The sequence below is a fragment of the Vombatus ursinus genome, unplaced genomic scaffold (assembly GCF_900497805.2).
Source record: "Vombatus ursinus unplaced genomic scaffold, bare-nosed wombat genome assembly UNPS02010394.1, whole genome shotgun sequence".
In the NCBI taxonomy this organism is placed as follows: domain Eukaryota; kingdom Metazoa; phylum Chordata; class Mammalia; order Diprotodontia; family Vombatidae; genus Vombatus; species Vombatus ursinus.
In genome coordinates, this window is record NW_020950172.1 from 171,604 (window position 1) to 186,342 (window position 14,739).

Genomic DNA, 14,739 nt, shown 5'->3' on the forward strand with positions numbered 1-14,739 from the left:
GGTCTTGGACGAGGAGAGGGAACGGGGGCTGGGGCCACAATTATGCCTTTGACACCTGAGACCTGTACAGCAGTAGAGGTAGTATGACTCTGGGGTGGGCTGAAATGACAAGATGGCAGTGGGGTGCTTTTGGTCTGTCCTAAATCCATTCCGGGGTTGGCCTTTCTTCCCCTTTAGAGTTAAAGGGTCCCAGGCCACAAGTTTACCTCTATCTGGAAGCTAAATGGTTTTTCCCTCCTTCTTTCCGAGATGACCTGTTCCTGAGCGGGGCAAACAGAGATGTCCAGGTTCAAGTAATCCCCTGGTCTTACTTCTCTAGGAGAAGCTGGGGCTGAGCGAAAGGGGAATATTTCTGCGTAGGGAGAGGGAGGAAAAACTCTGTGTGTGTGTGTGTGTGTGGGTGTGTGGGTGTGTGTGGGTGGGTGTGTGTGTGTGGGTGGGTGTGTGGGTGGGTGGGTGTGTGGGTGTGGGTGTGTGTGGGGGGGGGGGGGGGGTGGGGGTGTGGGGGTGGGTGGGTGGGGGTGTGGGTGTGGGTGTGTGGGTGTGTGTGGGTGGGTGTACGCGCGCGCGTTGCGTACGGACTGGATTTCCTAGTGACAGCTTACCTAGGCTGGAGCCGGGCAGAAAAGGTGGAAGTGCTGTCCCCAGAATCCAGACTCGCCACCTGGCTGTTGGATACTTGGCCGTCACACGGTGCAAGCAGCTTGTCCCCGACTGGAGCTGGGGGTGGGGGGTGGGAGGAGTGGAGGGATGAGAGCCCAGGTGCCGGCGGTCAGTGGCTGACCGTGGCATCCACGGTTGCTTAGATGGTCTCTGCCCAGCGCCCACCTATGAGTGTCACTTGTGGAGGCCCTCTGGCACCGGGAGCTCCTCCAAGTGCCGGTGGCACAGTTGGTGGGCGACTCCTCTGCAGTCTTGGCTGCCCCCTGGCCATTCTGCCAATCATTATAAACCCTGACCCCAGGCCCGGAGCCGGAGATACGCCGCCCGGACCCTAACCCGCCCTCTGCAGAGACAAAGCTCTCATTAGGGGCGGGCCCTCGGCGACCACGAGCCAATCACCGTGCTGCCGGCTGATCAGTTTCAGCTCGGTCAGTTTCCCCTCCCCCCCCACCTCCCCAAGACTTCGCGGATGGTGAAGGGTTCTAGAACCGGCTGGGCTCGGCAGTCTAGGCCCCGCAGGACGCAGGCTCGGACCCCGGGGGGAAGGGGTCAGGAAGGGGCTGCGACAGGGGGGAGGGCTCCCTTTTGACCAGAGGGCCTCCGCCCCATTGGCGCCTCCGTACGGGCCCCGGGACCTTCCGCCAAGGACGGTAGTGGGTGCTCCGACCTGCTACACACGAGGAAACTGAGGCTCCCCAAGAAGGAATTTAGAGCTGGGCCTCAGAAGCGCCCCGGTGCGACCCCCTCCTTTGACAGCGGAGGAAACTGAGGCTCTCAGAGGTGAAGGGACGCGGCCCGGAGGTCAGAACCGCTATTTGAACCTAGGGCCGCCCGATGCAGAACCCCCTCAGGACCCCCCCCGACCCAGGACCATCCCCTGAGTCGGCGGAGAAACTGAGGCTCGGACAGGCGCCAGGGTCTCTGTGGCCGAAACGATCAAGGGAGGGTGTGTAAGGAAGGTGACCTCAGTTTCCCTTTTCGTTAAAGGGCGTGAGCTCGTGCACACCGGTTAAGTACCCCCTCCCCCAGTCTCCGCTACCCAGAATTCCTCGGAGAGGGGGAGGGGGAGAGGAAGGAATGAGCTCGGCCCGGAGCCCGGGTGGGTGTGGTCCCCGGAGTCCTGCTCGCCGCGGAGTGAGAGGCGCTGTCTTCACGTAGCGCTCCTAGAGGAGAGTGTCGGGGAAGGTGGAGAGGGCCTGGGGGAGGGGGAGGGATCCAGGAGGAAGGGGCCCTGGACTGCTGAATGCACCTGCATGGGGGTTGGGGGATAGAGGACGCAGACCTGGGCGGGGGGGGGGGGAACCCCTGGGAGTACATACGGGGGGGGGGGCTGGGCGGGCAGAGGGGCCAAGTGCAACGGGGAGGGTCCTGGGGGAGAGGCATGGTGTGCTGACAGCAGCTCTGGGGGTCCTGGGGAGTAGCAGGGCAGAGCATGGGCCTCTTACCTCGGATCTCTTTCTCCAGTCTCCCCTCCGCACCTAGCACGTCCTGGGAGAGATGGTCAGGTCACAGAGCAGATCCCGGGCATCATCCCACCAGGTGAGGGAGACCTTCGTCATTGGCCTCAGCAGTTGCGCAGGAGCCGAAGGTTTTGGGGAGGGGAAGAAAAATAGCATTTGTTAGGCGCCTGCTAAGCGCCAGACACTCTTCAAAGTGATTTACAAATATTAACTTGATCTTTGCAATCCTTTGAGATAGCGAGGTAGGTGCTGTTATGGCCTCTTATTTTACAAATGAGGAAACTGAGGTGAAGTGACCTGCCCAGGGTTACAGCTTGTAAGTGTCTGAGGCTGGATTTGAACTCAGGTTTTTCTGTCTCCAGGCACAGGGACTGCAGGTCTGGAAAACTCCCCTGCCTCCCTCTCCACCCCTTTGGAGAGGGTACAGTGTTGATTTAACCCTGGGTTTCTTAGGTAGAGCTAAGTGAGGCAGTAGCAGTAGCTGTCTGGCTGCAGGTAGTATAGAATGGCTTGGGGTTCAGCCCAGCTTCTGCCCTGCTTCTTCCCGATTTGATTTGTGGATTTCCTTTCTGTGCAGAATTGGTGGGGCAGAGGGGCCAGGGGCACAAGGCATTGTTCCTGTCTTTGAAGGTGTGGAGGGGCCTGGGGACAGGGCATGCAGACATGGCAGCCTAGGTCTCTGCTCTTCCATATTCTCTACTTCGGTTAAACATGAGCATTGTGAGGAAAGGAGGAAGGAAGGAAGGAAAGAAGGGGCAGTAGATAACTCCCATGTGTTCTATTGGTCTGTGGTTCTTTAAAATTGGCTTTTAAAATTCAGTCTTTAATAACTCAAGAAGAGCTTTTCCACCCACATAGCAGAACTCAGAAGAGAATTCTATTTGAAACAAAATTTCCATTTCATTCACTTTCTTTCTTTCTTTCTTTTTTAAAGGCAGTTGGCCTTGAGTGACTTACCCAGGGCTCACACAGCTAGTGTCAGAGGCCAGACACACACGCACACGCACACGCACACGCACACGCACGCACACGCACACGCACACACTCGAGCTTGAACTTCCCCATGGAACTTTCAAAGCTGACCTGTTTGTCTGTGCTCCCTTCAGAATCTTTTAACACTAACAGGACGAGGCTCATCATTGATGAAAACATATTATAATTTTACGTTGAAATAAAAATTTTCACCTTACAACCTCTTTTTTCTTTGCCTCACGGATAAGGAAAAATGCTGTGTCAGTGGATGCTGCTTCTTGATTTCAGGTCTTAAATTCTGGTCCTTTGCTATGTGATTAGATGGATGTCTTCCTGGTTTTAAATCTGTCATTCCAGCCTTAAATCCTGGAGAGCCCTGCTGGGGTCACGGGGCTCCACCCCCTCTTCCAGGGGGAGACTGTGGTGTCCACTTGGCTGCCCTGTGTGCCAGTCATAACAGGTGTGTGGACAGCTTGGGGGCAGGGGATGACATGTGGGTTAAAGGCTTCTGGATGAAGGAGAAGAACTGTGTGGGCTGAGCTCTAGGATGTGTATTTTAACCAATCAGGGCAAGTTAGGGATGAATCTGTTGACAGCAGGAGGCTTTGATGTCCAGGAAGAGGCCATGTGCAGTGGTGGGTAAAGCCCTGGACTTGGGGTCAGGGAGACTTGGGTTCAGAGCCCACCTCAGGCTTCCTCTTCCTCTCCTTGGGCCTCAGTTTCCTCATTTGTAAAATGAGGGGTTGAACTTCATGGCTTCTCAAGTCCCTGATCACTCTGGAGCTGCCATCCTCAGGTCAGTCATCTGGCCCAGTAATTTTCCATGATTGCCTCAATGGGTAGAATTTCCATTTCACTCCTGGGACGTAGATTTTGGTTGCTGTGTGTGTGTTTGGGGGGAAAGTTGCAGCATGATGTTCCGGGGGCACCTCTGGGGACATCTTGTCAAGGGGAGCAGAGCAGGGATGGAAAGTCACAATTGTCTGCCTGAGACAGCGAGTAACAGGGTCTCAAGTGATCACAGTGGAGCACTCAGGGGCGAGTGTCCAGCTGAGAGGTGCTCCCTGTGACTCCTGCCCAGTTGGTATCTGCCTCCACCTCCCCATGCCCGCCAGGGCTGATCCCTGCCTGAGCAGGATGTGTTTGGGGTTCCAGGAAGCTGTGACCTTCAAGGATGTGGCTGTGGTCTTCACCTGGGAGGAGTGGGGGCACCTTCATCCTGCACAGCAAGACCTGTACAGGGAGGTGATGCTAGACACCTATGAGGTCCTCGTGTCCCTGGGTAAGGAGCACTCAGGACGGTCTTGGGGTCTCCTTAAGCTCTCACCGGCTGCTGGCTGCTGGGCTGGGGGATCTGGGAGGTTCTCCTGGAGTCTTGGCTTTTGGGGAGAGGGCCTCCAGGCCTTGGGGATGGGGTTTTCTTTGCTTTGTGCAATGGGAGGGCGGGCTGGGGGCTGATCAGATGACTGAGGACATCCTGTCTGTGTCATCTACTGGGCCTGCTGTTTCTTGGCTTCTGAACAGGCCTTTCGGGCTGCAAACCCACTGTGATCTCCCGACTGGAGAGGGGAGAAGCACCATGGAGGCCAGAAAGAGGAGGCCACCAAAGCCACTGTCCCGGTGAGTGAGAGCTGCTCTTGTGCCTGGCCTGCTGCATCCTCTTCTCTCCTTCTGGCCAGGTTGCTTGCTCCCCCCCCCCACCCACCATGGACATCGTCTGATTTAGAATTAGAAAGAAAACCGAATTCCCAAGGCCTCTTGGCTTGACCCTGCCATTTCCCGTACATCCTACTCCAAGGGAAGGCAGGGTGGGCCAATAGTGTTCAGCTTGGGATCAGCCAGACCTGAGTTCAGATTCAGTCCAACCATATGTGATTAATCTCTCTCCAATTTTTTTCTCTTTATTTATATAACAAGCAAACGAATTACATAAACTCTTTTATAGAGAGAATATAAAGCATTTATTCAGTGCTTATTTATACCCAGCACTGTGGATACAAATACCAGCCCCCTAGACCATCCCTTCCCTCAAGGAGCTTACATTCTCATGATGAAAGACAAAGGTCAGTAAAGCTAGTGGGACAAAATGACAAATGATTGCACATGTCCAATCAATATCAAATTGCTTATTGTCTCAAGGAGGTGGGAGAAGAGGGGGGCAGGGAGAAAATTTGGAACTTAAAAAATTTTTAAAAAATGTTAAATTTTGTTTACATGTAGTTGGGGAAACATAAAATATTAAAAATGAATAAAACAATTAAAGCTCGTGGGAGAAGGGAGAGGTGAAGGGTTGGGTTACATCTGTGGTGGCATCTGTGGAAATGCCTGGGAAGGGGAATGGGGTTGTGGTTCCAGGGAACCTTACTTATTGGGAAATGTTGTATAGTTGTATTCATTTGGGCCTTGCCTCTGTTTTGGGAGGGAGACTCCTAGATATTTTATACATTCTGTCGTTGTTTTGAAAGGAGTTTCCTTTTTTCTATCTCTTCCTGCTGCATTTTGTTGACCTAGCACTGGGGATGGCCGATGAACATTGTGGGAGGTCTTTTGTTTCCCACTACTTTAGTAGAGTTGCTGTTTCAACTAATTTCGTTGGTTATTTGTTTCATTTTTGAGCCAAGCATGCTTTAAACCAGTGGTTCCAAATTTAAATAGAAACGGCGGTCACTACACTAAGGAAGGATCCCTGTAGGCTGTAGTGTGGATTTAGCAAATCACATCTTAACAGTCTTTGTCCTATTGGATTTTTGTTTATTCCTTTTAAGTATTTCTCAGTGAGAGTTTAATCGGCTTGGGCGTCTCTAAAGGATGTTGTGGTTGGGCTGTGACTCCTTTGCCTCTTTCGCTCATTCATAGTTTAGCTATTAGGGTGATGTTAATTTCATGGGCATTTGGTCAACTCTTATTTCTCTATTTTTGCAAACAATTTATATAATATTAGAATGAATTAATCTTTGAATTTTTGATAGAATACACTTATTTTTATTATATCTACCTGGTTCTGGGGTTTTTTTTTCCCCTTGGGGAACTTCTATGGCTTGTTCAGATTCCTATTTTGAGATTGGGTTTTTTAAATTCTTGATTTAATTTTCTATTAATCTATATATCATCTATTTGAAAATATTCATTCATTTCATTTATCATTTTTGTATGCATATAATTGGGCTACCTGGGTTCAGATTTGCTTTATTTCTTCTTTATTGGTTATGAGTTCTTTTTATTTTTGATTGATAATTTACTTTTTCTCTTTAAAAAAAAGATCACATTAGAAAATGGCTTATTTTATTAGTTTTTTAAAGTTCAGCTGTTTTATTCATCACCTTAGTGGATTTTTTGCTTTCAGTTGTACTTATTTCATTGACTTTTGGAGTTTGTATTTTTATGTCTAGTTGTAACTTTTTTGGCTTGTTGCTTTTATTTTTATTTTTTGTTGCCCAATTCGTTTGTCTCTTCTTTCTTTCTGTCCTTTTTTATTTTTGTTTTTTCCCCCAAGTGACTAAAGAAATAATCCCCCCCCCTTTCCCTCCCACTGTTTTGGCCATATTTTTCCAAAACTTTTGATAGGTTGTCTCATTGTTGTCATTTTCTTTGATGACATTATCTATTATTTCTATGATTCATTCTTTGACCCACCAATTCTTTAGAATTAAATTATTTACTATCTTAATTTGAATCCTTTCTTAAAAGGCATTTGGATGATTTTAATTTTTATTTGATGTCATCATCATTTAAAAGATGTTTGTATTTTGGGGTTTCTGCTTGGCTTGGTTCATTTCATTAGAAATCTTTGAATGTCCATTTTTATTCCTGTATGATTATGCTCATTTCTGCAAGTTAAGTTATTCTTGATTGTAAGACTTTTTCATTTGCCTTTTGGAGTGTCCTATTCCAAGATTTTTGGTGTTGTGTCATGAAGGGAAAACATGAGTTCTGATAGCTCCATTTTGTTTTTCATGGAGTCCAGTATTTGGACAAGCCTTTCTATGGCCTGTTCTAAACTATGAATTTTCTTTCCAGTTTTTTCCTTCAGAGTCTTCAATTGTAATTTTGCTAAAAATAAAAATTCTTGCTTCATTTCTTCCAGTTGTTGTTATAGTCCTTGTGGCTAAGTAAGCTTTTCAGAGCTCAGTCTTTGGTTTGTAAAATTACTTTTTTGGTCTTTTGGACTCCTTTTAATACATAATACTTCTTCCTTGTGTCTTGGTGTTTTCCTTTCAAAGCCATTCTGCCTGTGTTTGCTGGGGCTTGTCCTGAGCTCCCTGCTGAGAGCCTTCGCCTCACTGCCTCGGGGTTCTGTTCATTTGTGTGTGTGTGTGTGTGTGTGTGTGTGTGTGTGTGTGTGTGTGTGTGCACGCAGAGGAGCTTGTTTTTGTTTCTATCCACTTTTTTTTGTTCTTTCTGGGTACTTTTTCAGATATTTTCTGGGTACACGTCCACGTGTGTGTGAGTGTGTAAGAGCTTCTGCCTTTTACGTTACCATCTTCACTGGAAGGATGACATGAATCTTATTGCTTCTGTGGGATAGTGTTTTGCGGCGCTGCCCCTCCAGGCTGCACTGGGGCTGTCCCTTATATTGTCTTTAGATTCCCTCTTGAGCAGTATTCTGTCATGTATGAATGATAGTCATCCTTCTTTCTTGGGGAGGTAATCAGGATTAAGTGACTTGCCCACGGTCATACAGCTAATAAGTGTCTGAAGCCAGATTTGAATTCAGGTCCTCCCAACTCCAGGGTCAATCCTCTATCCACTTCATCACCTAGCTGCCCCTGAGAGTCATCCTTCTTAAGGAAGGAGATGGACTCTAATAGCTGGATGTAAAGCATTTACCTTTAGTAAGCAGTAGAGACCAGCCAATGTTGACCCTTTTTTTTTTTCCTTTCAGATTTCTGTAAACAGAAGGAGAGGTGTCCAACTGAAGAGCTGACTCCAGAAGAGAGCATTTCTGCAAGAGAATCATCCACACGAAATCTTGCAAAGGATGGCATCTGGGATTCCAGATTTGGGGAAGCCTGGGAATATCCTGTTCAGTTAGAGAGACAGAATGGGAGCAAGAAGAGACAATCCAGGCAGCTAGCCATCACCAGTGAAAAAACTGTTCGTCTTCCCAATGAACATACCACATTGGAGCAAAGCTTCAATGTGGAATCACCCTTGAATTCATTGCCAGTGATTTGCGCAGGAAGAAGTTTCCAGAAATGTGCTACGTATGGAAAGAGTTTCAAACCATTTTCTGACCTGATTCAGTTGAATAGAATCTCCTCAGGGAAGAAGGTTTATAAGTGTGGTAAGTACAGTGATTCTTCCAGGTATTGTCCAGATCCTATTCAGCATAAAAGAAAGCACACAAATACAAAGTTATTTGAATGTAATGATTGTGGGAAAGTACTTGGGAATAGCTCATCCCTAAGGAAACATCAGCTAATTCATACTGGAAATAAACCCTTTGAGTGCAGTGAGTGTGGGAGAGCATTCACTCAGAAAGGAAACCTCACTAAACATCAACGAATTCATACTGGAGAGAAGCCCTTTGAATGTGATGAATGTGGCAAAGCTTTCATCCAGAGGGGAAGCCTTATTGAGCATAAGAGAATTCACACTGGTGAGAAGCCCTTTACATGTAGTGAATGTGGGAAAAGCTTCAACCGGAAGACAAACCTTATGGGACATAAGAGAATTCATACGGGAGAAAAGCCATATGGATGTAATGATTGTGGGAAAACCTTTAGCAATCGTTCAGCCCTCAGGACACATCAGAAAAGTCATACTTCGAAGAAAACCTTTGAGTGCAGTGAATGTGGGATGTTTTTTAACCAAAGAGGGAACTTTACCATGCATCAGAGAATTCATTCCAAAGAGAAATTCTTCGAATGTGGTGAATGTAAGAAAACCTTCAGCCAGAGGGAAAGACTTATTGAGCACAAAAGAATTCATACTGGAGAGAAATTGTACAAATGTAATGACTGTGGAAAAGTCTTCAGCAAATGCATGTCCCTTAAGAGGCATCAGCTAATTCATACTGGAAAGAAACCATTTGAGTGCAGTGAATGTGGGATAGCTTTTAATCAGCGGGGCAACCTCATTAAGCATCAGAGAACCCATACCGGAGAAAAAGCTTTTGATTGTAATGAATGTGGGAAAGCCTTTAGTCAGAGGGTAACCCTTATTGAACACATGAGAATTCATACCGGAGAGAAACCTTTCACTTGTAATGAATGTGGGAAAAGTTTCAACTGGAGGACAGTTCTCACTGAACATAAGAAGATTCATACTGGAGAGAAACCTTATGAATGTAACGAATGTGGGAAAACCTTCAAGAGTACCTCAACCCTTAGATCCCATCAATTAATTCACACTGGAGAGAAACCCTTTGGGTGTTGTGTATGTGGAAAAGCCTTTAGCCAGAAAGGAAACCTTACCGTACACCAGAGAATTCATACTGGTGAGAAGCCCTTTGAATGTAATGAATGTGGAAAAGGCTTTGACCGAGGGGCAGCCCTTATTGATCATAAGAGAAGTCACACTGGAGAGAAGCCATATGGATGTGATGATTGTGGGAAAGCCTTTGCCACAGGCTCATCTCTCAGGTCACACCAGATAATTCACACTGGAAAGGAACTCTTCCATTGCCCTGAATGTGGGATGACATTTAGGTACTGTGGGAATCTTGCCACACATCGGAGAGCTCATGCGAGAGAAACCCTCTGAATGCAACGAATGTGGGAAATCCTACAATCAAAAGTGAATCCTTACAGAACACCAGAAAATTCACACTGAAGAAAAACAATATAAATATAGTAATTGTGAAAAGACCTTCCTCACAAACTCCTAATGTAGGAGCCATCATCTAATTCACATTGGAAGAAAGCTCTTTCAGTGGAATGACTGTGGAAAGGCTTTCAGTAGCAGCACATCCCTCATGAGGTATCGTAAGATTTACTTGGGAAATCAACCTTTTGGGTGAAAATCCTGTGGGAAAGTCTTTGACCTGAGGGTAACTCTTACTGCACATCACCAGCTGCATCATGGAGTGAAATCCTTTTGGTTGCAATGGACACGGAGAGACTTTTTACCAACAACCTCTCTATATCAGAGAATTCAGAGTAAAAAGAAATTGTATGATTGTGAGTGGTTAAAGGAAAGATTTTCTTCCTGCATCAGAAGGAAGTGGAGGATGCCAAGGAGAGAGAAAAAGGATCTGTAAGTCATTCATCACAGCTGAAAATCAGGTCATCATCTGGATGAAAGAGCTGGTATTGTAGCGTGTGACCCCTGATTTTCTGTAACTGTTCATAACTTCACATAATCAGGGTCACCCTTATTATGTTGTCATAAATTGATGAACAAATTTAATCGTGAACTCTGCTCCTTCGGCTATAAATATACTTGTTACCATTGACCAATGAATTCCGTCGTACTTAAAAGCTTAAAATAGTTCCTGTAGTAGAAGCAAATTCCAGAACCTGAAGGAAAGCCTTATTCAACCTAAGTAGCCCTTCCTTAGATTCCTCCCTATTCTTATCCAGTTTTTCCCTACCCTGCCTATTAAATCCTCCTACCTTTTTATTTCCTCCAGTGATAAAGTTATGGTACCACAAGACTGAAACACATGTAGAAACCCTCGTATTGCAACTGATCCAGCCAATGGCCGAGACTAATTTGGTTTGGGAGTTAGGCAGACAGGATCATACTTAGGGAGTGTCTGCAGAACTTGACCTATCCCCCCCCACATCAGCTTATGCTCGTGACTGGTGGGCCAGGCTATGCCAGTTGATCCAAAGATACAATAAAAACTGACGAAGCAGCAAGACTGCTCTCCAAGGGAAGCTGAAAGCATCAAGTCAGTGTTTAATAAACATTTGTGGAATTGAAGAATTTGTCTTTGACTCTTTGTTCTGTACTATGCAAAGGGGCACCGTCCCATCTAGCCCTTTCCTGTACTGTTCTTCTGTCTTGCCCTTTTTATCCCCTCAATTTCTAATCCTTAGCTACCAAAAAAAGAACTGCTATAAATATTTTTGTAGAAATAAGTTTTTTTCCCTTAAAAAAGTCCTTTTGGGATACAGACCTAGCAGTGGTATTGCTGGATCCAAAGGCATATGCAATTTTATAGCCTTTTGGGTATAATTCTAAATTGCTCTCCAGTATGGTTGGATCAGTTCATAGCTCTAGCAATAGTTACTTAATGTCCCAGTTTTCCCACATGCCTTTCAGCATTTATCATTTTCCTCTTTTGTCATATTAGCTAATCTGATAGGTGTGAGGTGGTACCTCACAGTTGCTTTAATTTGCATTTCTCTAATCAATAGTGATTTAGAGAGCATTTTTTTGTGTGACTATAGTTTTGATTTCTTTGAAAACTGCCTATTCATATCCTTTGACCCTTTATCAATTGGAGAATTACTTGTATTCTTGTAAGTTTGACTCAGATATCTATATATTTAAGAAATGAGGCCTTTATCAGTGATGCTTGCTATAAAATTTTTTCCCCAGGTTTTCTGCTTTCCTTCTATTTTTGGTTACATTGGTTTTGTTTGTGCAAAACCTTTTTAATTTTATATAATCAACATGATCCATTTACATTTAGTAATGCTCTCTATATCTTGTTTGGTCCCAAGTTCTTCCCTTATCTGTAGATCTGACAAGCAAACTATCCCATACTCTCCTAACTTGCCACACTGTTTTCCAGTTTTCTCAGTAACTTTTGTCCCAAAAGTTTGGATCTTTGAGTTTATCAAAGACTAGATTACTATGATCATTTCCTACAATATATTGTGTATCTAATCTGTTCCACTGACCCATCACTCTGTTTCTTAGCCAGTACCAAATTGTTTTGATAATTACCACTTTATAATAAAGTTTGAGATCCAGTAAAGCTAGGCTACCTTCACATTTTTTTTTTTTCATTTATTCCCTTGATATTCTGGACCTTTTGTTTTTCCAGATGAATTTTGTTATTTTTTTCCAGCTCTATAAAATAATTTTTTGGCAGTTTGGTATGGCACTGAGTAAGTGAATTAATTCAGGTAGAATTGTCATTTTGATTTTGTTGGCCGAGATTACCCATAAGCAATTAATACTTTTCCAATTGTTTAGATCTAACTTTATTTGTATGAAAAGTATTTTGTAATTGTGTTCATATAGTTCCTGGGTTTGTCTTGGCAGGTAGTCTCCCAAGTATCTTATGTTGTTTACAATTATTTTATTATCATTATTATTATTATTTTTTGTGAGGCAATTGGGGTTAAGTGACTTGCCCAGGGTCACACAGCTAGTAAGTGTCAATCCTCTGGTCTAAGACTGGATTTGAACTCAGGTCCTCCTGACTCCAGGGTTGGTGGTCTATTCACTGCACCACTTTCCTGCCCCTCTACAATTATTTTAAATGGACTTTTCTCTTTCTATTTCTTGCTACTGGACTTAGCAGTATATAGAAATGCTGATGATTTATGTGGGTTTACTTTGTGTCCTGCAACTTTGCTAAGATTGTTAATTATTTCAGCTAGTTTTTTAGTTGATTCTCTAAACAGACCATCATATCACCTGTAAAAAGTGATAGTTTGTTTCCTCATTGCCTATTCTAATTTCTTCCATTTCTTTTTCTTCTTTTATTGCTATAGCTACCTATACCTAATATTTCTAGAACAATATTGAATAATAGTGATAATGGGCATCCTTACTTCACTGCTGATTTTACTGTGAAGGCTTCTAGCTTATTCCCATTACAGATAATGCTTGCTGATGCTTTTAGTTACATATTATTTATTATTTTCAGGTAAGCTCCATTTATTTCTATGCTCACTAGTATAGGAATGGGTGCTGTATTTTGTCAAAAGCTTTTTCTGAATCTATGGAAATATCATATGATTTCAGTTGGTTTTGTTATTGACATGGTTAATTGTGCCGATAGTTTTCCTAATATTGAACCAGCCCTGCATTCATGGTATAAAGCACACCTAACCACAGCATATGATCCTTATGATATATTGCTATCATCTCCTTGCTAGTATTTTATTTAAAATCTTTGCATCAATATTCATTAGGAAAATTGGCTTATAGTTTTCTTTATTTTTGTTTTTGCTTTTCCTGGTTTAGGTATCAGCATCATATTTTTGTTGTAAAAAGAGTTTGGTGAGACTCCTTTGCCTATTTTTCCAAATAGTTTATGTGGGATTAATTGATCTTTGAATGTTTGGTAGAATTTTCTTCTGAATCCATCTGGCCTTGGGGATTTTTCTTTGGGAGCTCATTGATTTCTTGTTCAATTTCTTTTTCTAAGATTGGACTATTTAAGTATTTTATTTCCTCTTCTGTTAATCTGGGCAATTTACATTTTTGTCAATATTCATTCATTTAATTTAGATTGTCAGATTTATTGGCATGTAAGTGGTCAAAATAGTTCCTAATAATGGTTTTAATATCCTCTTTATTGGTGGTGAATTCACTCCTTTCATTTTTGATACTGGTATTTTGGTTTTTTTCTTTCCTTTTTAATATAAATTAACCAATGATTCATATATTTTATTGTTTCTCTCCCCCCATAAAACTAGCTTCTTGTTTTATTTATTAGTTCACTGATGTTCTTACTTTCAATTTTATTAATCTTTTCTTTGATTTTCAGGATTTCCAATTTGATGTTTAATTGAGGATTTTTAATTTGTTTTTTTTTTTACCAATTTTTTTACTTGCATGCCCAATTCATTGATCTGCTTTTTTCTCTATTTTATTGATGTAAGCACTTACAGATATAAATTTTCCCCTAAGTACTGCTTTGGCTGTATCCCACAAATTTTGATAAGTTGTCTCATTGTTTTCATACTCTTTAATGAAATTATTGATTGTTTCTGTGATTTGTTCTTTGACCTATTCATTGTTTAGGATTAGATTCCTTAGTTTCAAATTAATTTTTTATTTATCTTTCCACTGCCTTTTATTGAATGTGGTTTTTATTCTATTAAGATCTAAAAGGATGCATTTAATATTTCTGCTTTTCTGCATTTGGTTGTGAGGTTTTTATATCCTAACACATGGTCAATTTTTTTGTAGGTACCATGTACTTCTGAGAAAAAGGTATATTCCTTTCTATTCCCATTCAGTTTTCTCCAGAGATCTATCATATCTAACTTTTCTAGAATTCTATTCCCTTCTATTCCCTTCTTTCTTGGTTTTTTTTTGTTGTTGTTGTTGTTGTTAGATTTGTCTAGTTCTGAGAGGGTAAAATTGAGGCCCCTAGTATAGCTTTATTGTCTATTTCTTCCTGTTTCTAATTTAACTTCTTTAAAAATGTAGGTGCTATGCCATTGATGCATATATGTTTAGCATTGATATTACTTCATTGACTATGGTATCTTTTACGAAGCTATAGTTTCCTTCCTTATCTCTTTTAATTGGATTTATGTTTTGCTTTTGCTTTGTCGGAGATCATGATTGCTACCTCTGCTTTTTTTTTATTTTAGTTGAAGCATAATATATTCTGCTCCAGTCCCTTACCTATCCTCTGTGACTATGTCTCAGTGCTTCAAATGTGTTTCTTATAAATTGCATATTGTAGGATTCTGTTTTTTAATTCATTCTACTATCAATTTCTATTTTATGGGTGAGTTCAGAGGCATGATGTTTTGACATAAGCTCAGAGCATCATGTCAGC

General features: G+C 43.0%; 1 protein-coding gene across 4 annotated transcripts; it reads left to right on the forward strand.

The window, feature by feature from the left end:
• The first annotated feature begins 1,259 nt into the window (after positions 1 to 1,259).
• Positions 1,260 to 10,964, forward strand: LOC114037398 (gastrula zinc finger protein XlCGF26.1-like). 4 transcript variants are annotated; one of them, XM_027854248.1, is made up of 7 exons: positions 1,260 to 1,464; positions 1,651 to 1,848; positions 2,128 to 2,202; positions 3,384 to 3,555; positions 4,251 to 4,377; positions 4,620 to 4,715; positions 7,978 to 10,964. In XM_027854248.1, exons 5-7 carry the CDS (start codon positions 4,344 to 4,346, stop codon positions 9,798 to 9,800), a joined length of 1,953 nt encoding a protein of 650 aa, XP_027710049.1. In that variant the 5' UTR covers positions 1,260 to 1,464; positions 1,651 to 1,848; positions 2,128 to 2,202; positions 3,384 to 3,555; positions 4,251 to 4,343; the 3' UTR covers positions 9,801 to 10,964. The 4 variants fall into 4 exon arrangements, with proteins under 4 accessions (XP_027710049.1, XP_027710050.1, XP_027710048.1 ...); XM_027854249.1 differs by having other exon boundaries at positions 3,453 to 3,555; XM_027854247.1 differs by lacking the exon at positions 3,384 to 3,555.
• Positions 10,965 to 14,739: the final 3,775 nt, after the last annotated feature.

Coding starts and splice junctions, on each gene's coding strand:
- LOC114037398 (XM_027854247.1), top strand. CDS start 2,161: ATGGTCAGGTCACAGAGCAGATCCCGGGCATCATCCCACCAG. Junction 4,378..4,619: donor TGAGGTCCTCGTGTCCCTGG/GTAAGGAGCACT, acceptor GCTTCTGAACAG/GCCTTTCGGGCTGCAAACCC. Junction 4,716..7,977: donor CCACCAAAGCCACTGTCCCG/GTGAGTGAGAGC, acceptor TTTTCCTTTCAG/ATTTCTGTAAACAGAAGGAG.